This window comes from Mus pahari, chromosome 2, assembly GCF_900095145.1.
Source record: "Mus pahari chromosome 2, PAHARI_EIJ_v1.1, whole genome shotgun sequence".
Lineage (NCBI taxonomy): Eukaryota > Metazoa > Chordata > Mammalia > Rodentia > Muridae > Mus > Mus pahari.
Genome location: NC_034591.1, coordinates 67,820,344 through 67,843,007, shown reverse-complemented (window position 1 = coordinate 67,843,007; position 22,664 = coordinate 67,820,344). Strand labels below are relative to the sequence as shown.

Sequence of the window (22,664 nt, the reverse complement as noted above, 5' to 3'; positions counted from 1 at the left end):
ATCTTGTGGGGTACCCTCCTTTTGGCTGGGTTCTTATTGCAAGTTGGAACCAGTCTTAGATGGTTTAGAGTTCCAGTTTTTGTTGTTTTCAGAGTTTGGGGGTCTGTCTGACTTGTGCACCACCCACTTTTAGCCAGTCCGAGCCCCAGGCAGTGATCCAGCCATGACCGAAGTCCAGAGTAGGCTGCTGAGTTTGGATTGAGCCAGGGGCTCTGGCTGGCTCCTGGAGTAACCTCAGGAGTTTCTAGTAATGTGAGCTCCCCGACTCCCTCACTGTGTTAGTACTGTGTTGTGCCCTGGGCCTTTCCTAGGTGGAGAAGCTAGAGTCTTGAGTCCTGGTCCTTGGTCACACACTTCCTATGTTGATTGGAGGGTTTAAATGACAGGATGGAGAAAATAGCACAAAGTTCAACCCAACCTTTGGGACTGTAGCTCTGCCTTCCCTGGGAGGTTTGTGTAGCATCCTGTTCCCAGGAGAAGATGGCAAGGCTTTTCCACTTTTCCCTTGGGTCTGAATTGTGGCAACATGTCAGAGGGAAAGGGTAAATGACACACCTCAGACCCAACAGTACTCCCGCCCTTGTTGGGGTTCACATCTACTATAGTATGGTTCAGCTTTTATAGTTGCATTCAGTGAGGAAACAGTGGAGTGGACCAGTTAGCTCACTTGTGTCTGGTTGCAGAACCTGGTACAAAAGTTTAGTTTTTTTGACTGTGTGTAGTTTTTATTCCTTCTAGATTTCAAAGAGGATTGGATGAGTCCTTCATTTCTCAAGAATGCAACACTATTGTCCACTGCTCTGAAGTTATCTCTTCTTACAGATCACTTTCGGTTACATTAAGGCCCAGTAGGTCTTTAGCTGTCTTTGAAGATGTGAGTTAGGTTGTCCACGTGTTGGTGCAGCACAAGAGCCCTGCGAGTCACATGTGCTGTTGGGATGTGTGAACCCTTTTGATTGGTTCTCTCATTTTTATTGTTTCCACCTCTGATTTAATAAATAAAATAAAGCTAACATGGGAGGAGGAGAACGGTCCCCGGGTGACACAGTGTGTCAATTGAGAATGGCCTGTTTCTAAATTTAGCACCAGCATCCAGAAAGGAAAATGTGCTTCAGTACCAAGGGCGTTTCTGTCCTTTTCTTCTCTGCCTTGCTGAAGGGCCTGGTTTTGTTTTTTTGTTTGTTTGTTTGTTTTTGTTTTTGTTTTTTTTTTTTTTCACTAGAGTTCTCGCTTGTGCACCTTTACTTTCTGTTGTCTTCACTTGATGTCTGTATATGTGTACTGATGGCTTCTCAGGGTTCCTTTCTTTATGGTTTCTGTCTGATGGGCGGAGGTACTTAGTGTTGATTGAATTGAGGATGTGTTATGTCCTTCCACCTTCTACGATCAGCTGAGATCAAGTTTCTGTGTTCATCTGCTTGGTGTTCTTTATATCCACAATCCCTTCCTGGTCCATAGTATAAACTTTGTGTAACGAAAGTGAGTGTGTGCAGTGCCACTAACTGTACTGAAGTCTGTTATTGGACGTATACCGTAGTGTCAAAGCATGTAAAACAAAACAGTGCAAACAAGAAGTATTTGGATATGACTGGAGCCTAAAGACTCTAATAACTCTAATAATGAAGCAGTCAAATAGTAGAACGCACATAAAAGAACCCCTAGCGGACCATGTATTTGTGCTAACAGAAGAATGGCTTGTGGCCATTTCAGAGCTCACTTAACTGATACTCTTTGCTTATATGGGCACCTCTGTGTGTGTGTGTGTGTGTGTGTGTGCGCGCGCGCGTGCGTGTAACTGTGGAAGCCAGAGGATAGTCCATGGTGTCATTCTTAAGGAACTGTTCAAACCTTACCTACCTACTTACTTATTTTTTAGAGACATGGCATCTTACAACCCTGAGACCCACCAAGCCTGGCTGGCCAATGAGCCCCAAATACCTCTCTCCCAGTTTCCACTTTTCTAACACTGAGATCATGCACTCATGCCATTGGGTCTAAATTATCTTATATGGATCTAGGAGCTTGAACCCCCAAATACCCATGTGTAGCGGTTTGAATGTTCCCTATGGTCTTGGACATTTAAATAGCTGAGTTCTGTGGTGATTCTATCTGGGAGGCTTAGGAGGGAGGTATGGCTTGGTTGGAGGAAGCCTGTCACTGGAGCTGGGTTTTGAGAAATTGTTGATTTGGCTGTCTCTGCCTTTGGCTTATTTTGAGATGTAACTCTCAGGTCTCAGCTTTCAGCCCTGGCTGTCAAGTCTGTGCTATGTTGCCATGCTGCCATCTCTACAGTTATAGACCTTAACTCTCTGGAAACATAGGTCCGTCCTTGTCTATGATGCCTTGGTAATATAAGTTGGTACCAGAGAGTGAATAGCTGCTGTAAAGATCCTGTTGTCCCCCTCTCTCCCCTCTTTTTTTTTTTTTTTTTTTTTTTTTTGGTTTTTGGAATGTGGAAGACTTCAGAACTTTGGACCAGAGAAGCAATTGAATGCTTCTCTTGAATGCCAATGTAGTAGGCCCCTGGCAGGCAATAGTGCTGAGAGTAGCACAGACAGTGGAAGCCCAGTTTGATTAAAAGGGGAAGCAAGGACCTTAACAGCCATTCATGTGTTATTTGGACAAACAATCTAGCTGTTTTTAGCCCATGTCTTGAGGCTAAATTAAAAAGTAATAGACTAATTTCTTTGGCAGGAAATTTCAAGACAGTGTAAGATTGAGTCTGTGACTTGGTTGTTACTAGTAAAGTATGCGGATCTACAATGAGAAGGAGAAAAAGAAGCCAAAAGAAAGAAATACAGAATGTGCAGCTTGGAGAGAAAAGAGTATTGGCAAGCATGGTGTCACCGCCAAGGCTGTGCTGAAGGAGAGGCTGCCACTGTTGGAGATTAGCAGGAGTAATAGCAAGGGTACTGTCAGGGAAAGTTTGCTTCAGTCTACAAAAGCTGATGCTCATGTGGTCACAGCAGGCAAGTGCTCATCCCAAGCCACAGCCAGAGGCGGCAGCAGCACTCATGTGGCACTGGATTCAGAGGCACAAGAGGTAAAGGAGACTAGGTTGTTGTGCACGAGGACAGGCAACTTGTGGCAGGGAGTCCCAGTGTGAAGGCCCTGAGAGAGCAGGAGTTGGGTTTCTCTGCTTCCTGTTTGCAGTTCAAGATGTTGGGCTCTTAGCCATCAGCCACCATGGACTCTAACCCCTCGGAGAACGGCAAGCGCAAATAAACCCATTTTTCTCTGAGTTGTCTTGGTCTTGCTGACTTATCATAGCAATAGAAAAGTAGTTAATTCATCATGGAGAAAGCCTACATGGGAAATAATGAGGAAGTCATGCAACAGCTGCCTCTGGCTTATGAGTGTGCACGTGTGCTCGTACACACACAAACACACGCGCACGCACGCGCGCGCGCGCCCCCCCCCACAAATTTACATCTGCATACATGTGTGCACACACAAACATCCAGTAATCCTCCTGTCTCAGTCTCCCACAATACTAGGGGCCCATGCCCAGCTTTTTCTGTAGGTGCTGGGACTTGAACTCGGGCCCTCATATTTGCGAATGACTGATTCGCAACACTTGTTCCTCCTGGAAGATTTCCGTTCCTGTCTTTTGATTCATTATTGGATTTGCAACGTATTTTATATGCACCATTGGCTTTTATTTCTTCTTAGATCTGCATATTTAAAGTCCGTGTTCCTTCATGCCAGGACACAGGGAAGCAAGACTTTTTAGGCCTGGATGTTAGAAGGCTTCTTCCTGTGTGTTTTTCTCTGAGTCTTGGCTAACACATTCTGGTAGCAAGGTAGGAAGGGTCCTGGGCTGTCCCTGTTCTGTGCTGGTGGTGAGCTCTTCTGGGATATGTGGAGGTCAGCCCCATAGTAGGGATCAGGTGGCCTGGATCTCATTTACCTAACCTCAGTAACTGTATCAGTTGAACAATGAACTTTTTGTTTTTCTATGGTTTTGTGGGGCTGGAGATCAAGCCCAGGGCCCTGTGACTGTGGGACAAGGACTTTATACTAGTAGAAGCAAACTGTCCCTTCTTCCTTGTAAGATAAGGAGTGTCTTACTATGTAGCTTTGGCTGGCCTGAACTGGCTCAGTAGACCAGGCTGGATGCAAATTCAAAAAATCCACCTGCCTCTGCTTCCTGAATTCTGGGATTAGAGACCTGAGCTATCTCCTGATTAAGACTATTTATTTTGTTTTATATGATTATTTTGCCTACATGTATATATGTGTATATACCTGGTGCCTCTGGAGGCTAGAGGACGGCTTTGGAACCCCTGGAACTGCTTATGGTTGCTGGGGATTGAACTTGGATTCTCTGGAAGTCAGTGCTCTTTATCCATCTCTCCAGCCTGAGGTGTTTGTTTGTTGATCTCTCTCTCTCTCTCTCTCTCTCTCTCTCTCTCTCTCTCTCTCTCTCTCTCTCTCTCTCTCTCTCTCTTTCTGTGTGTGTGTGGTGTGTAGGTCCAAATTGAAGGCTGACATTGGGCGTCTTCCTTCTCTATTGAATGGGGCCTCTCTGGAATAGCTCAGTGGTTCTCAACTTTGACCCTTTAATACAGTTCCTCATATCGTGGTGACCCCCAACCATAAAATTATTTCATTGCTACTTCATAACTGTGATTTGTTACTGTTATAATTTGTTACTGTAAATATCTGATATGTAGGATATCTGATGTGTTCCCATGGGGGTCACAACCAACAGGTTGAGAACCTCAGGTCTCACTTGTCCTGGAGATCCTTGCCTTCCCTCTTGTGCCTTGGGATCACAGGTCTGACCCTTTACTTTAAATAAATTCTAGGGATCACAATTTCTGTTCTCACACTTGTGAGTTAAGCACTTTGCCTGCAGAGCTATCTGCCCACACCTAAACCCATGGTAATTTTGATAGCTTTTAGAACACGTTTGCTCTCCAACTGAGTGGTTCCCACTGGGTCATTCCCTGTGGTGTTGGAAGGTTGGCTCTAGGTATTTATGGTTAGACCCAGGGCTAGTCTGCTGACTTCTGTGTTTGCACATTTAGATTTTTGTCTGGGTCCTTCTGAGTTGCTGTATAAATTATAATGGACCAGTGCACATAAATAGCACATACTTTTGTTCAGTGTAGAGACTAGGAAGTCTTGTGATGAAGGCACCAGCCGATCAAGTCCAGCCAGAACTGCTTATGGGTTCCTGGCCCATGGACAGTGGTAGAGGAGCACTCTGGGGCCCCTCTTTTTTCTTTTTCATCGGTACCCATCCTACCCTAATGCTTTGCCCTGGTGACCTCGTCACCTAGCAAAGGTCCCATCATCATGGCCTTCCATCGTGTTTGAACAGGATGATGGCACAAGAAGTCTAACACATCTAACCCTTCAGGTTATTGCAGTTTTTGGTAACTGGAGGTTTAGAATGTTTTATGTTGTGTGCTGATATAGAAGAATATTAGGTACAGTGTCTCCTATGAGTCAGGAACAGATTCACAAATGCTGTGGCTTAAAGCAACAGAAATCAATTCTTGGGCAGCTGTGGCAGCCAAAGGCTTGGGGCTGAGTGGATGTCAGTTGGGCTGGGCGAGTGTAGTAGAGTTCCTCTTACAGGTTCTCATGGCCGCCTGTCTTCCTCTGCTCATGGTCTCTTCCTCATCTTCAGAGTACAGTATCCCTATCTGTTTCTGCTATCAGAACCTTCTGCTTTATTTCTTTATTTTTGAAAAACAATACATGTATGTACACACACACACACACACACACACACACACACATATACACAGTTGCTGTCTTCAGACACACCAGAGGAGGGCATCAAATGCCATTACAGATGGTTGTGAGCCACTATGTGGTTGTTGGGAATTGAACTCAGGACCTCTGGGAGAGCAGACAGTGCTCTAACTGCTCAGCCATCTCTCCAGCCTGAGCATTCTGATTTTTACCAACATTTCTTGTCCTGGACAAGAACTCCTGTGGTCACATCAAGCCCTCCTGGATGAGCTGTTTGATTCCCTGAAAACTAGGTCCTCTATTATACCCATAGAGCCCTTTGTTGTAGGAGACGTATCGCTGGTTTTGGGGAGTAGTAGGTAGTTGTATGAGACCTGTCACTCTTGGAACACTGCAGGACCACAGTGTAGTTAGCACTTAAATATCAAATAAACCCCAGGAGTGGGAAATGTAGTCAGAAAGGCATGAAGATGACGTTTTTTTCAGAACCTAGAGGGATCTCTATGCAGGATAAATGTCACATTGTGTCCCATTGCTTAGAGGGTACTCATTCCAGCAGATAGTCAGGCCCATGGAGATGAGCAGGGCCTGTTGGCAGCTGACCCCTTTTGAAGACTGGGAGACAACTGCAATCACTACTGCTGAGGAGACAACCGCAGTCACTACTGCTGAGGAGACANCCGCAGTCACTACTGCTGAGGAGACAACCGCAGTCACTACTGCTGAGGAGACAGCCGCAGTCACTACTGCTGAGGAGACAGCTGCAGTCACTACTGCTGAGGAGACAGCTGCAGTCACTACTGCTGAGGAGACAGCCGCAGTCACTACTGCTGAGCTGCTGCTTTGATCTGGAGGTTGCCTGGAGCTAGCTGAGAGCTGGTGCTCTCCTGTCTCTCCCACCAGAGCCTCGGTCAGTGTTCTCCCCACCCCCACCCCGCCCCCTCTCAGCTGGGCGTGGTGCATGCCTTTAATACCAGCAGTCTGGAGGCAGAGGTAGACAGGTCTCTTTGAGCTGGGAGTCCAGCCTAGATTATATAGCCAGTTCATGCCAGCTGAGGTAACACAACAAGCCCCTGTATCAACAAACCCTGTGTAGTCTAACCTGTCTTCAGAGACCGACCTCCAGTCTTCTCTACAGCATCTAAAATGCTGGGGTCAAAGGAATGCAGCTACCCAGGGTTCTGCCACTTTAAAAAATATTATTTATCTATTTTGTGTTCATATGTGCGGGCATGCGTGCTCAGACTGTGCTACACTGGGAATGTGGAAGTCAGAGAACAACTTGTACAGTTGGTTCTCTCCTTCCATTGTGTGGGTCTGACTGTGGAACTCCTATAATCAGGCTTGCAGCAGACACCTTTGGCAATATAGGCAGCTTTGTTATCTTACCCAAGTCAGTGCCTCTGGACTGCACAAAATGAACCAATCCAACCCAGATCTTATTCACATGTTCAGTGTTCCCAAGGCCTTGTGTATTCTCCATATAAATTTGAACAGTAGTTTCACACTATGTAAGCCAGAGGTGGTAGGGTTTCAGTGTAATACATTAGCAAGCCCCAGGGTACACAGTGGAGCCTTCGGACTTTGAGGCCAGCCCTGTACTGACTGTGGCATTTTGGGCAAAGGGACAGAGCATTGCAGAACCCCTTTCCTGTCTGTGCAAAGGGGATTCAGCAAGACAATCTCAGCAAGGCCATCGTGAGAACAAGCATGTGACACAGGCTCAGGTGTCTGCATTCTGAATTAACCAGCTCCTTTAAGGCTGCTTGCTTTTGGCCAGTGTCCATGTGTTCCGCTGTGAAGTCGAGCTTTTTTCCTAACCCCACCTCCTTCTTCATTTCAAAGCTCTTAGCACAGTCTGCCAGGGACGCCCTGCTCCTCTCCACCTCTTTCAGTTCCCATTAACTGTTTTGTTCCCACGCTAGCTGCCATTTCTTCCACAAAGCCTTCCTTTATCTTCTGGCCGTACCTGGGTCAGGTGTCTCCAGTATTTTTCCCCACAGCACTGTGGGGGCAGTAGCTGCTTTTTATATTTGTATTGCTTTCTGACCTTTGTCTCTCCCTCGAAGACTCCAGGTTTTGGGGACAAGGGTTGTAGTTCCCCCATGTTGTTTCCAAAGACCTGGAAGGATGCCAGATGCAGGTCAGGAGGTGCTCACAGAACACACCTTGGTCAGAAACCTTTCAACCCCATCATAGGCTACTTTTATTTATTGCTTTTGTATGTGCGCGTATGTACACGTTTGTATGTTCATATTTGTGTGTGTTTGTGAGTGTGTGTGTGTGAGTAGAGGCCAGAGGTATGTGAGTGCCCTACCTCAGGAGCTGTCTTCTGTGGGTTTGATGCAGGTTCTCTCATTGGTTTGAGGTTTGCTAGTTAGGACAGGCGTGGCCATCGAGCCCTAGGATCCTCCTGTCCCCGTCTCGATAGTGCTGAGAGTACAGGTGTGCTACCGTGCACAGCTTACTGCATGAGTGCTAGGACTGAAGTTGGATCCTCACCTGCATGGATAGTCCCCTCGGCCTGGTAAGCACACACGCACATATGCACACATGTGCACATAAATTGGCAAATATGTGAAAATTTGTTGTCTTGAGTTTTATTAGTATAGAAATAAAATTCTTTTTAAGTAAATTTTCTTTGGGTTTTCGTGGGACAGACTTTATTCATAGTGTAAGCTATGTGAACCTTTACATGTCATGGAACATGCTACCCTGTACATTTTTCATCTCAGTTGGGTTAGTACTTTTAGTGTTTTATGAAGTTCAGTTTTGGTTAGTTTTTTTCTTCTTTGTGTATGAAGGTCAGAAGGCAACTTTTCTCAGTCCATTTTCTTCTTTTACTGTAAGTCCCAAGGATTGAACTTTGGTCGTCGGGCTTGTGCGGCAAGTGCTTTTACCCACTGAGCCACAAAACAGGCCTGGGTTAGACTTTGTAATGGTAGTTTAAGTTGATACTGAACTTTATCTTAGAAGGCAGCTTAATTCCTTCCTTCCTTCCTTCCTTCCTTCCTTCCTTCCTTCCTTCCTTCCTTCCTTCCTTCCTTCCTTCCAGGAAAACTTGTGACTTCAGTGTTGACTTGAGTCACAGAGAGTTGGAAGCATCCCTGAGTGACACTTCTCACGGTTGTGTTAGGAAAAGGCTGCACCCCACATGCAGCCTCCTTCAGGTGGATTTGTGTTAAGCCCTTCCAAGCCGACACCCAGCATGGCTCTTCTGAGCAGATCTGTTGTCTAGTGACTCCAGACAGACTCTGGGCACTTCAGGATTTCAGTGAGGTTGAATAGCAGCTGAGCAAATAGTTCTGACTTGTAATAACCATTATTCCTTTCCTATTAATGATGACTTGTAATAATCTTCATTATTCCTTTCCTATTAATGATGTGACTTCATTGTGTTGGGTTCTTCCTGGCTTGACAAAACATGGGCAAATTTTTCATCAGAGCTCTGTTTCTCTATCATAGGAATTTTATCTGACTTAGTGTTTAAGCAGTGTTTGTTTAGAAAGAGAACCTTTGCTCGGGCCGCCCCTTTGCTGCTGGAGACAGAGCTTCGCAGCGCATGACAGAGTCTGAGGCCCTTGCCAAGCAGGTTTAGTCTGGGAGTGATTGCTCCCGAGCTTAAGGGTCACCTCTACCTTATTGTATATTTTTAGAGTATTATCACTGACTTCTTATTAATTTTTAACTTTAAGTTTCCCTGACTTTGCCCCCAGGCCATGCATATTAAACAACTGAAGTGGCTCTAAATTGCTTCATTTTTTGAGGAGTATTTTGCATTTGTGGTTTTGGTTTTTACAAATTAAAAACATTTTAATCTAAAAGACCTTGGCATGTAAGTTAGACCCATGGCTCCACCCTTAGAGTCTCACAACTGTAACGTGTGTGTGTGTGTGTGTGTGTGTTATATGCTGCATTTGTTTTCCAGTGTGTGCAGGCCATGCCATGTTGTGGCACTCCTGTGTGGGTCAGAGGACCTCGGGTTGGTCCCTGCCTTCTACCCTGTGTGAGACTCCCTGCAGGTGGGGTGCTCTGCTGGCCTGAGAACTTCTGGATGTTGTTCTGTCTCTTTCCTTCTCACCACTGTACTTTATATGGGCTCTCACGCTTGTGTGGCAAGCACTTTATGGGCACAAGGCAAGCATACCCTGCTTTGTACCCAACAGCTAGTTGTAATCAATGAAAGTCTCATGGTCAAGGGAACATGTTTTAATTCCAGCACTTGGGAGGCTGTGAAAAAATCTTTTCCCCCCTTATCAGTGTAGGTGTAATGTTTGAGGGTTTGTAGACTACACTAGTAATAGATAAGAACTTATGTCTATGAAAAAGATATGGGCCCTGAATAACTAGGGAGGGTTTTTATACCCTGACTGAGGAGAGAAGGCAAGAATAATACATGGCTTCTCGAGGAACAAAGAGACACCAATCACAAAGGAAACCAGAAATCTGTACATATGTGGGTAGCAGCACTGGGGAATGGATGGATTCTGACGTCTCAAAGTAGGAAGAGTATTTAGGAAGGCCATTGATTTGTAGGTAGCCTGGGATCCGTAATGAGATCAGGACCCTAAACTATATATAGTTCCTGTTTCAATGATGATGACAATGACAACAATGACAACCACCACCTCACACAAAGCAGAAGGCTTTTAGAAAGGCTCTCAGTACAGTGCGATGGTTAACTTCTTCAGACATGAACCCTCAGTAAAACCCACATAGGAGCTTTATGACAGTGGCTAAAGGGTGGCAGATGCCCTCCTTAGAGTCACGCATCACAAGTGCAGACGAGAACATTTCATTCAAAAGGTCTGCAAGGGACTGAGGAGAACTGTGGTGGGGAAGTACTTCCAGTGTGAGCTTGTGGACCTGAGTTTTATTCCTAGATCCCACATCACAAAGCAGGCGTGGCTCCCAAGTGTCATGCACACCTGTAATCTCAACACTGGGAGGGCAGAGACAGGGGGATCCCTGGGCTTACCCGCCAGCTCATCCAGACTAACTGGTGAGCTCTGGGTGGCTGTGTGTGGTGTGCGAATGCACGGAGATCAGGTTGTGTAGCTAGAACAATAGTGAAAAGCACCCACAGTTGGTCAGCTCTCAGCAAACCTGGCACATAACCGAGTTGAGGAAAATGGGATGATGGACATCTTCGGGAAACAGCAAAGCTGATGTGATTTTTGTTTTCCTTTTTCCTTTTTGCTTGTCATTTATTTAAGGAAGGAAACAGTGAAAACTGTCTTCCAGGGCACCGCTACCTATGATCACCAGGAGATCCACCCCACACATGGGTTTGGTGTTTTAACGTTAGCTTTTCTAGTTTTGCTGTACTTCGTTTTGTGTTGATAACAGCTTTATTAAGAAATTCATATACCATAAAAGTCACCTAAATTTTTTATTACTCATTGTGTATAGCTTATGTGTGCGTGTGTGTATGTGTGTGTGTGTGTGTGTGTGATGCACATGGAGATCAGAGCATACATAGTTAAACACAAGACAGCAGGCCTCTGTGGCAAGTTCTCTCTGAGCCATCCTGCTGGTCCCCCAGTCTCCTTTGAAGTGCACACAATTCAGTGACTCTTAGCGTGTCTTACCACGGAGTTGCAGTAGAGCACCGTTATCTAGCTTTAGGATGTTTCATTACTCCTAAGAGCCACCCTTCCCAGTGTGTAATCACTTCCTCCTTCCTTCTCTTCCCAACTCTGGGAAGTTCACTTTCCATTTCTATAGGTTTTGTATTCTAGACATTTTATAGACTGCACATGCAGTGTGTGCCATTTTGTGACTGAGTCTTTTCCCTTTCTTTTCTTCAGGGTTCATGCACATTGCAGCATATACTGGCGCCTTATTCCTCTTTTGAATGAACTTTGCACTTCAGAATAGTTGGATATTTACAGAGAAACTGGAAACAAGTGGAGAGGCTTCCCATGTACTGCAGACCCAGTCCCCTGTTATTAACAGGATGCTTTAGCAGGGTGTATCTGGCACACGATGAACCTGTGCTATTCACCTTTATACTAAACTGAAGTTGATGCTTGATAAAGATTATGTCCTTCATTCTTCCTGCGACTGCTCCAGGATCCTGTGCAGGACCTGCATGACATGCAGTTGTGGGTTCTCCCCACTTCCTGCTGTTGTGGCAGTTTCTTGCCTCATGGTTGTTGATGACCTTGATGGTTTTAGCAGTAGTGAATATTTCGTAGATGGTCTTGGTTAGCTGAGGTTTCCCTCCTGGTTAGTCTGAGCTTATACATTTGAGAGGAGATACCACTGTCAGTCTATCGCGTGGACACTGCTGTCAGCACAACTTGCCACTGCATAGCAATCCTGGTGTCCTGGGAGAGGGGTTTAAAGCAGTAGTGTGTTTGGAGTAAAGCTACCTTCCTTGCCTTCCCACAGACCGCTGGGAGACTGTCACTGCAAGTCTGGAGAGGTGGCTTAGCAGTTAAGATTGCCTGCTTCTCTTGCAGAATGTCCTTGTCACTGTTGAACCAAGAGCCCAGGATCTTGAGAGAACTACTTGTCTATGAAGAAGCGTCTGCTCTGTGAAGTCATCTGGGCTTGAGGCCATTAACTTTGTATTTTAGGGAATGAGCCTAATCTTTCTCCCTCTCCCTGTGACCTCCTTTGATTGTATTTATTCCTTTTTATTTTATGTGTGGGAGCGTTTGGCCTTCAGGTATAGCTGTGATCCACGTGTGTGTGTGTGTGTGTGTGTGTGTGTGTGTGTGTGTGTGTGTGCCATGTCAGCAGGCCAGAGGTGGTGTTGGAGCCTTAGAACTGAAGTTACACACAGTTGTGAGTCACCATGTGGATGCTGAGAATGGAACCCAGGACCTCTCTGTTGTCTCCTCTTTGAAGCCTATCATACATCTTGAGGGCATGGCTAGTGTCTACACAGGCAGATAATTGGATAATTAAGTGGGATAATGTGTTTGCCTAACTCTGTGTGTAGAGGTGAGTGGAGAGTCTCTCCTGCCTTTAAGCCTTCAAGTGTGACTATCTGAGCAGCTTGTTCCAGACAGCATGGATGCAAGGACTCTTACTTAGACATAGACCGGTGAGTGGCCTGTTGGATTGTGCTCAGACAAGCCCCTGTGCTAAGTTCAAGGTAGATACTGGCAGATTTCGGGGATTATAGTTGTGCCCACAAGGCAAGAGGCTTTAAGCAATACATTCGTTCTCTCGGAATTCTGGAGATAGCAGCCCCAAGTCATAGCACACGTGGTATGAACCTGGAGCTGCCAGCAGTCTTAGTATTTCTTAGCCATCACTGCACCCAGTACAGGCTGTCTTTGCAGTTGTGCTATGCCTTTGTCTAAATGTCCCTTTTTTTATATGGCACCAGTCACGCCTGCAGGTGCTAATGACATCAATCCGGATGACTTCAGTCCTGAACACAGTAGAGTGGTTAGCTGAAATGAGGTAATGGATTGCATTCCAGAGCCAAGGAGCCCTAAAGTGTGTTCTAGGTGAAGGGTAGTTAGTGGGGATTCAGTGGGGAGTGGATGAGAGACAAAGCTGTGATTCTTGATAGTAGCCTTGAACCTCACTAAAGTTTGTGGATGTCTCTTCCCCTCCCCACAAGCCAGGAAGACTCTAAAGGTTTTGAAGCAGAGCCAGATGAATATGCCTAAGATTGCTAGCGACACCAGTGAGCGGCCAGGCCTGCTTGTGCCCTGATCTCAGACTTAGAATCTCGTAGTTTGTGGTAGAATGAGTTTCTTATTTTCTGGGGAACAGACCTTGGAAATTAAAATATAGTCCCAGAGTCCTCATAAGTATTTTGACTTAAATATATATGGACCCGTCTTATCAAAGAGCTTTTGTTAATTTTTGTTTTGTTTTGTTTGCACACTGTGTGTGTGTATGTGTGTGTGTTTCTTAAACAATTTCTGAAAGTCTGTATAACCTATGTTATATAATTTGTGTTTTCACTTTATTTTTTCTAGAATAATATTGTTAAGGGACTCAGTTTCTTAGCATGGCCAATCATGTTATATTTTATGCCTTGTTACGTTTTAAAAATTGAGCTGTAATTCATAGAGTATAAATTTTACCCTGTAGCATACACAATACAATACAATGACTTAGAAAGAGTATCCTGAGGGTTGGAAACATCACTGTTAATTTCAGAATGTTTTCATTGTCCCCTAAAATCACTGTGGTTCTTATCATTGTCTCTTTGCTTCCTAGGTCATAGAGACTCTGATACAATTTTTGTCTTTATAGATTGCCTGTTCTGATATTTAATGTAAATGGAGTATTTCGTGTATGGCCTTGCATGTCTGTGCTTGTTGTTTGGTTTGATCCCACTGTGTAACCAGGTAGCCTAGTGTTTGCAGTCCTGGAGTCCTGGGTCCCTTAGGGTTGGTCGCACACTGGCATGCTCGTTGGCAGTCTTTTCAAGGTGCTGTGCTCTAACATGTGCGACATTATTTCTCATGACCAGAAAGACTGCTGCCCTGTGAGGGAGCTATTGCAGTCTTCCCATTGGCCGTACAGCTGCACAGCCAGTGTGTGTGCTCTTGGGAATAGTGTGTGCTTGTTGGTGGTGAGTAGAGATTTTCAGAGTTTTAAAGGATGTGTACCTAAAGATGGGATTGGTGAGGTGTGTGGTAGCTTTTCAAGGAACTATCAGACTGATTTCTAAAATGGTTGTATGATTTTTATATTCCTACCAGCAGTGCTTAAATGATACAAGATAATTTGGGGTGTCTGAGTTCCTTTAACACCCTGTACACATCCCTCATCACATGCATTGTCTGCAAACATCCTTCCTGTGGCCATCTTCATTTTCTCGAAGCCTTCTGTGCAGCTTTGAGGGTCAGTACTCGGGACTGGACTAAGGGCCTCACAGTTGCTCATTTTAGTTTGTGATAGGATCTCTCAGGTTCTGGGCTGGCCACATGTGTGCCAGCAGGCCCAGCTGAAGCACAAAGGTTCCGAACACTAAAAATGCACTTGGCCTCCTGAAGTGATTATGATGATGGTTGCTTACTGGGTTTCTGTGCAGTTTGTAATTATCTAAAGCATTCCACATCACTGCCTAGGCAAGTGGTTTTCACCCTCATCCCAGCAACTGACCTGTCAGTGAACATGTCTGTGCGTAGCTTTTCACTTACATCTGGATGAGTTCTTTAATGTTGACTAAACAGAAATGAAGTTAGTGCGTCAACAATAAGGAGTAGCTTCTCGACATTTTGTCCAGGCTGGCTTCCAACTCTCTATTCTTCTGTCTCAGCCTTTTGAAGGCTAGAATCCCAGAAGTGCATTACCACATACCTACATAACTGGCTTTGTTTTGATTTTAATTGTTAAATTGCTGTATGTGCATGCATCCCTGTGAATGTTTGAAACAGTCTCATTCTGAAGCCCAGGCTAACCATTGAACTCTCAGCAATCCTCCTGCTTCTGCCTCCTAGAACAGCTATCATGAGCCAGTACACCCAGCCTGAAGTGTTTCTGTAGTTTCTTTCGGGGGCCCTTCTGTGCGTTGGCTCTAATATGTATTAGCCGAGATCACTTGGGTCTGTTAGCTTTCCTTGTCCTTCTACAGCTGGAGCTGCGGTATTTTCCTGTCTACTGGTGTGTTTTAAATTGTACCCAGTTGTGTATTTTGGTGGTCTTTTAACTAAACTTGTTAGATGCAACACTGAGACCTCCTTATGCTATGTTCAGTGAAGCTATGCTAGCATGAAGGGGCGCCAAATGTTCTTTTTTCTCCACATAGTATTCCTGCGTGTATGATCACAACATGGTCATCTGTGGGCAATGTTCTTTGCAGTGCTGACTTTGGAGGTCACCTCATCATCTTTCTGTGTTTGCTGTTGTTACAGCATTAAAACAGATCTGGAGAAGGCAGTTTGGTGCTTGCCTCTGAAGTGTGGACCTGAGTTTGCTCTGTCCTGTGTAAAATGCCCACATGGTGGCGTATGTGTGTGTCAGCAACTGGAAAGACAGAGAGAGACAAGACGTGCAGTAGGGTTTGCTGGCCTGCCAGTGCAGGCCAGTGAGAGAACCTGCTTCACAGAGTCTCTGGACCGGAGATGGCGCCCCAGTGCTGAGAGTGGAAGTGAACACAAGCCCCCACCCCTAACTGAGAAGCTATATGCAACTGATAACCGCTTGCAAATGAAAAATTGTTTTTCTCAAACAGAGTTTCACTGGGTATACAGAACAGAGATTTTACCCAGAGTTATGTAAGGACTATAACTGGACTTCTTTCTCTTCTCTTGGCCAATCTAGGGGTGCACTCAGGGCCCCACACATGCCGGGCAAGTTCCCTGCCACTGAGACACCCACCCCATGACTAGGCTTTGCCTCTGCTCCCCACCACCCCCCTTTCCTGGGCAGTGGGTTTACTTTGCTAATTGTCGAGGACTAAGTTAGCGGGTTCTGAGTTGTTTGATTTTTAGGGTTTTGGTCTTGAGTTAAGGTCTTACTTTGTAGTCCAGTTAGTTCCTGAATCCCAGTCCTCATGTCAAAGCGTGTCAACTTCAAGAATTAGAGGTTTGTGCCACCATACTGGCTAATTGTAGAATTCTCCCATCTCTCATCTAGGGGCTGAGGTCTGGAAGGGGCCAGACTGTCACCACTGTTCCTGTCTCTTAAATTCTTCTGTTGGGGTGGACTCAAGGCGGTGGGGGTGGGGTGAAGGAAAAGGTACCGGTAACAGTTGGCCCTGGAGATGTCCCGAGGCACTTGAATAATTCAGCAACGATGGTCAGGGGGAAAAGTTAAGAAAGGCCGTGCTTCAGCCAGTTACTTTAAATCCTACCCCAGCTCATACATCTATAATGGAGACATCACTCACATTTGGAGGAGCAAATAAGAGTGTATTTAAGGCTGTAAAACAGAACTGTATATATAAGTGTGAAAAGGAGTGAAGCATGCTACTCTGAGTGTGTGCATAGATAGGTAAACATAAACACTTACACATGTCTCTTAAAGAAGCTGGGTAAAATTCGCACCTTATACCGTGATCTGCCATGTACGGTCAGGTGTTAGTGTGTTGTGTGAGAGAAGCCCAGGACCTTTCAGAGGTCAGTCCATTTGCTTGCTCTCACGCCTGACCACCTCGACACCACTGTTTCCATGGGCTCAGTTACCGGAGTGAGCAGAGCCCCGACAGCTGGGGTTGACTAGCACTGTGAAGCCTCCCTACCGTCATTTATCTAGCTGCAGAATGAGGTGCTGGTACCTTGTGGGAGTGTGTGGAGTGAGTGATGGACAGGTCTGCTTCCAGACAGCACAGTTCAAAACCAAGGACAGCTTGTGTACTGCAGAGGGTAACATGTACAAAACAGGATGAGCAGGTCACGTGAGCTGTACTTGGAGGGATTGAGACGAGGGTGTGATGTGTGCACTCAGGTTTTTAAAGCCAGCATGGCTCAGTGGAAACATGGGAGTGCAGGATGCCCTTTCTTAGGACCTCAGAGATGATGGTGGACTGGGCTTCTGATCACATGACCGAGAGCTAACTGCCACCTCCTGACCTGCTTAGAGGATCTACCTAGTGAAAGTTAGGTTTTCCAGAAGTCATGCCTTTGCTCTAAAGACCCTACACTGGACCATCTGTGCGAGCTCAGGAGGGCTTTCCTGGTGACCAGGGTGCTGTGCTGCAATGATCTGTGAGGGCGAGTCTTCTTAACCTAAGAGCCATCCTCAGACTTGCTGAGAGACGTCTTATCCAAGGTACTGTGCTGGTGATAGTTTAGAGAAATAATCAGGTGAAACCTTTATTTTGTTTATTTGGGTTAGTAGTTCCTAGAAATGGTGCCTGACACCTGCAATATCTGAGTGCCTTTTGTTATATATATAGTCCTTTCAGGGATGCAAGAACAGAGGTCCTGGGCCTGTTCCTGGGGCAGTGTTGGGTGCATCTGAAGAAAGTTCCTTGGCTCTCCCCTAGCTCTGAAGAGCAGCTTCTGTGGACATGGTCCCCACCTCTTTTGACAGGAGGAATAACCCGTGTCTGTGATGAGCAGTCCCTAGAATCTAAAACTAATTTTAGTATCAGAAGGCTACCCGTGGCTGAGAATGTCTGGGTGCCCTTTGAGTTGTACTTAGACTTCCCCGTGGCGGCGTGGGTACGGAGCCTACTTGTGCTTCTTTTTCGCGAGTCTGTAGTAAGTGCACCTGTTGGCTAAATTCCCGTGGACTTTTAATGGAATGGAAGATCAGCTTTCTTTGCACTCTGGACAAAAGTATTATCTTTTTGTTTTTTTCATATATTACATACAGTCTCCCCTCCACCCCCCAAAAAACAGCAGACCTCCCAGGGACATCAACCAAACAGGTCATAACAAGCTACAATGAGACCAGGCACAGACCATCACATCAAGGCTGGACGAGGGAACCCAGTAGGAGGAAAGCGTCCCACAAGTAGACAAGTCATGGACAGCCATACATATATGTACACACACACACACACACACACACACACGAACACACGGACAGCCATACATATATATGTACACACACACACATGGACAGCCATACATATATATGTACACACACAAACACGGACAGCCATACATATATATGTATACACACACACACGCACACGGACAGCCATACATATATATGTACACACACACACACACGGACAGCCATACATATATATGTACACACACACACACACACGGACAGCCATACATATATATGTACACACACACACACACACACACACACACACGAGTACATACCATGTTTGTCTTTCTGGATCTGGGTTACCTCGCTCGGGATGATTACAAAAGTCTTCTTTAATGACAGGATTTTATTACATGGTGTAGTTTGGCCTCAAACTCTTGACTTTTCTCTTGCTTCAGCCTCCTGTGTACTGGGGTTATAGCTGTGTGTCACTACAGTGGACACAGACATTATTTTGTGTCTTTCTTTTAATGCTCCAGTCTTTATTAGGCAGGCATGGAGTAAGCAGATATGAGCAGTGAGCTTTTCTCTCAGCCCTGGAGGTTAGTACACCTTTGTTTGGAGAAGAGATGACAGGCAGCTGCTGGTCTGGACTGGCACAGAGACTGTCATCCAGTATTTTCCCATTGTTTCCATCACCATGTGAAAAGTAAAGAGCTGTAGCATGGGAGACAGACAAGGGGTGAGGCCACCTGCATGTGGTAGGTAATACCTGCCAGCTTTAACAGCTAGTGTGATGTCGAAGAGGAGGGCACTGCCACACACACCTGCTAACACCATCACCAAGTGTAGTAACTGCCAGTATGGTGGGTAAGGAAAGATAAGGAAGGACATGATAAAATGAGACAGACATAGAGAAAATCAGAGACAGACATTTTACCACTCAATTTTGAAAATATGGCTGTAGCATAGGTGTTGGGACAGTGCATTCCAGTGACTTGAAACCCCTTTGGGTAATGTAACTTCTGTCAGGAAGACAGTTGGACTGGAGGCAAGCATGCTGGCCCTGTGGTTCCGACAGCATGAGGAGCTGGCATGAAAGCAGCAGCAAAACAGAAGGTCTTGGCTGAGCGTGGTGCACTTCCTGTGCCTGGTGGTTCAGCTGCCTCAGTTTGGTGGAGGTGGAGCTGAGGCTGGGAAGCAGAGGGAGACTGACTACGTGGGAGCTTGAGCTGCGTGCACAGTTTCAGCTCTATTGAGATAACCATGGGGAGATAAGAACAAACGGCCCCGCCAGACTGAAGAGACACATGAAGGAAGTCGCTTCTGTGATGACTTAATGTACATATAGGCATGTTGTGTGACAAGACTTTTCTTGGGGAGACACAAAACACAGTCTACTTACCTCAGATAAGGGACTCCACAGCAGACTAAAGTCTGACTTGGTGAACCAGTGAGTTTTATGGGGGGTTACATAACAGGAATATGAGTGAGGGGTTAGTTCCAGGAGCAGAAATGATTCAAAGACAGCTGCATTACCAAAAGCCCACCCCAGCATGGGTGGCAGCTCACAATGCTGGGGACCAGGAACACACTGCACAGACTGCAGGCAGTACAATGGGTTGGAGGGTGTTGGGGAGTGTCCTAGCCAGGTGCCTCAGTTGATATAAACCTCTTTAAGGCAGCCTAGCTGGTTTCTGCTTCTTCCTGGCAGATGGTCTGGTCTCACAGTCTTGTTTGCAGCTAGGCTCTATTGAATCTGAGGCTTTTATTGTTTACTCTGGCAGGGAGGGGCCTAGTGAATCTGGTCAGTTTCAGGGACTTCCTGAAGCTATTGAATTCTTTACCTTCTTATGCTTTTAAGGAGCTTCTTCCACCATGCAAGATCCTTTTGATCTCAAGGGAACTGGTACACATCAATGTACAATATCAAAATATATCAAATTTTGTGTCATTTGTTGATCTTCAGTAATACTCAATGCTTTGTTGAGATGGAGTTCAGGAACTCTGCAATCCCCCTTTGGCATGCACAGTGTAATGGTTTTTAGTGCGTCACTGTTTATTTCCAACCACCATTGTGACTTTAGAAAGTTTTATGAACACAGAAAGAACCTCCAGATGTTGTTGGCCATTTTCCCTCCGCCCCTTCTTTTAGCAACCAGTTGTCTGCCTTGTGCCTCTATGGGATTTGGTAGTTTAGATGTTCATACAGGTGGAATCAGACAGTGTGCCTGGCTTCTGACATTTGGCAAACTACTTTCAAGGTTCACCTATTCTGTAGTATATGTAAATGCTTCCTTTTATGACCAAATGATGGCTCTGTACATGAGAGTACCATGTTTTCTTCATGACCACATGATGGCTCTGTACATGAGAGTGCCATGTTTTCTTCATCAGTCATCAGCTGATAGATGTTGAAGTAGTTTCTACTCTAGGCTGTTGTGAATGGTATTGATTTGTTTTTGTTGTTTTGTTTGATTGTTTTGTTTTGTTTTTGAGACAGGGTTTCCTCTGTGTAATAGTCCTGGCCATTATGAAACTTGTTCTATAGACCAGGCTGGCCTCAAACTCCCTGAGATCCTCTTGCCTCTACCTGTGAGTGCTGAGATTAAGGTGTGCACTACCACTGAGCAACATGACCCTGATTCTTCAGCACCATGTTCAGGAAGCATGTATCCCTTTGCATGTTTCATGCAACTTTCTTTACTATTTGTGCTTTGGGTGAACAATGTAAAACAGAGGTCCTGTATTTTTGGGTGATTTTGAGCCCTAAGTCCTAAAAGGAAAAAATGTCTAACAAGCCATTACTTCCAAGCCTTAGCTTGCCTTGATACCTTCTTTCCTCTTCAGTGGGGTTTTAAACTTCACTAGGCATGAAGAAATATTTCCAATCCAGCGTGAGTGAAGTAAATTCACTTAAGTATGGATTCTGGTTTGTGGGAGATTTGTGGAGATATTATAGAAATAGGTAAGGGACTGGGGGTAGGGGAAGGGAGAGAATGCTCAACAATATTGAATGAAGAGGAGTTCAGCTACCACAGGCACATAGCACATCTTCCTACTTGATATGCAGGATGGGTCAACTTAGTAGGAGATAGTTGTACTCTTGGCCAGGTGATTTACCTTATGCAGATGAGGCTGGTCTCAAACTCACTTGTTTCTGCCCCCTGGGTGCTGGGATTAAAGACACCATTGAACTCGCCCAGTCTGAAGGGTGATCAGGCCATTGGCACCTTCCCCCATTCTCTGAGTCATGATTATCCCTAGATTTTCTCATAAAAATGTCTAAGGCACCAAGGACCCACAGAATCCCTCTGTAGCCTGGATGTAAACTTCCCGCGTGGTACCCAGTTATGTTGTTAATTTGTTCACAACTAAATACCAAGATTAATGCTGGACCTTCCCCCCCCCCTTTTTTTTTTTAAAGGATTACAATTTTGTCTGTTTTAGTTTTATTTTAAAGCCGTGTTTGTTTGAATATGATTTATATACCATGAAACTTGCCATTATTAGTATAGTAGTTGGCAAATCTTATATAGCATACTCAGAAACCAGCAGCATTTACTTCTTCTTGGGAATACGATGTTTAAGTATACAAGAATTTTTTTGGTTTTGTTTTTTTGTTTTCTTAAGTCAGGGTTTCTCTGTGTAGTCCTGGCTATTCTGAAACTCATGTGTGCCACTATTGCCTAAAATGTATATGTGAAACCTAATAAAATAATAAGTAGTAAAAATGTGATATATAATATATTTATTTTTTTTCCTGACCTACAAATTTTACTTGTACATGCACATGTATGTGTATTTGTATGTATACATTGCATATATACATCCTGCATGCACGCATGTGTCCATGCATACCGCACACCCTCTGCAGATGGAAGGCTTGGCTCCTTTGTCACTGGAGCCTTTGGAGGATGTTTGCTCCACTGGTTTTCTTTTGTAGATTTTAGCTGCTCTGTCCATGGGCCACAGACTTAGCTTTGTCTCTGGAGCAGTAAAGTTGAGGTGGCAGAAGCGAAACTAAGAGCTAATATATTTAATTACTGAGCAAATTGCTTTCAGAAAGAACTAGGAATGATTAAGTAAACACATTAAATAGGTAATTACCCCTTACTGCCTGCTCTTCTCCTTTACAACCACCCTTATACTGCCTTGACTTTCAGCATATCCATGCTACAGCTACATAGTAAGTTAGAGGCCAGCCTGAGTTATGTGAGACCCTGTCTCAAAGGAAAAAAAGAAGTAGGCATTCTGTTAGCAAGTTAGAAGTCAACCTTCCTCGAAGAAGAAAGCACATTCCCAGACAGCTAGTATGTGGAAGCACCGACTTTACCACAGAAGGTGAAGTATCTTTTGAAAAGTGCTTAAGAAGGAAGGAACCCTGATGAAATAGGAAATTGCCTTTAAAATGTAGTGTGCCTCTTAAGAGTTCACTGTGGGCTGGTGAGATGGCTCAGTGGGTAAGAGCACCCGATCGCTTTTCAGAAGGTCTGGAGTTCAAATCCCAGCAACCACATGGTGGCTCATAACCATCTGTAACAAGATCTGACGCCCTCTTCTGGAGTATCTGAAGACAGCTA

General features: G+C 45.1%; 1 protein-coding gene across 2 annotated transcripts in view; it reads left to right on the top strand.

Moving 5' to 3' along the window:
• Positions 1 to 22,664, top strand: part of Igf2bp3 (insulin like growth factor 2 mRNA binding protein 3) — a 130,956-nt gene that overhangs the window by 59,233 nt on the left and 49,059 nt on the right. Inside the window, exon 1 of one of the 2 annotated variants that reach the window (XM_029534714.1) lies at positions 7,994 to 8,236. The exons of the other annotated variant lie outside the window; for it this stretch is intronic. Within the exon in view, the coding sequence (XP_029390574.1) occupies positions 8,216 to 8,236 (21 nt within the window). The 5' untranslated portion in view covers positions 7,994 to 8,215. Of the gene's footprint in view, positions 1 to 7,993; positions 8,237 to 22,664 lie in introns of those variants that run through there. 2 annotated transcript variants of the gene reach the window in all.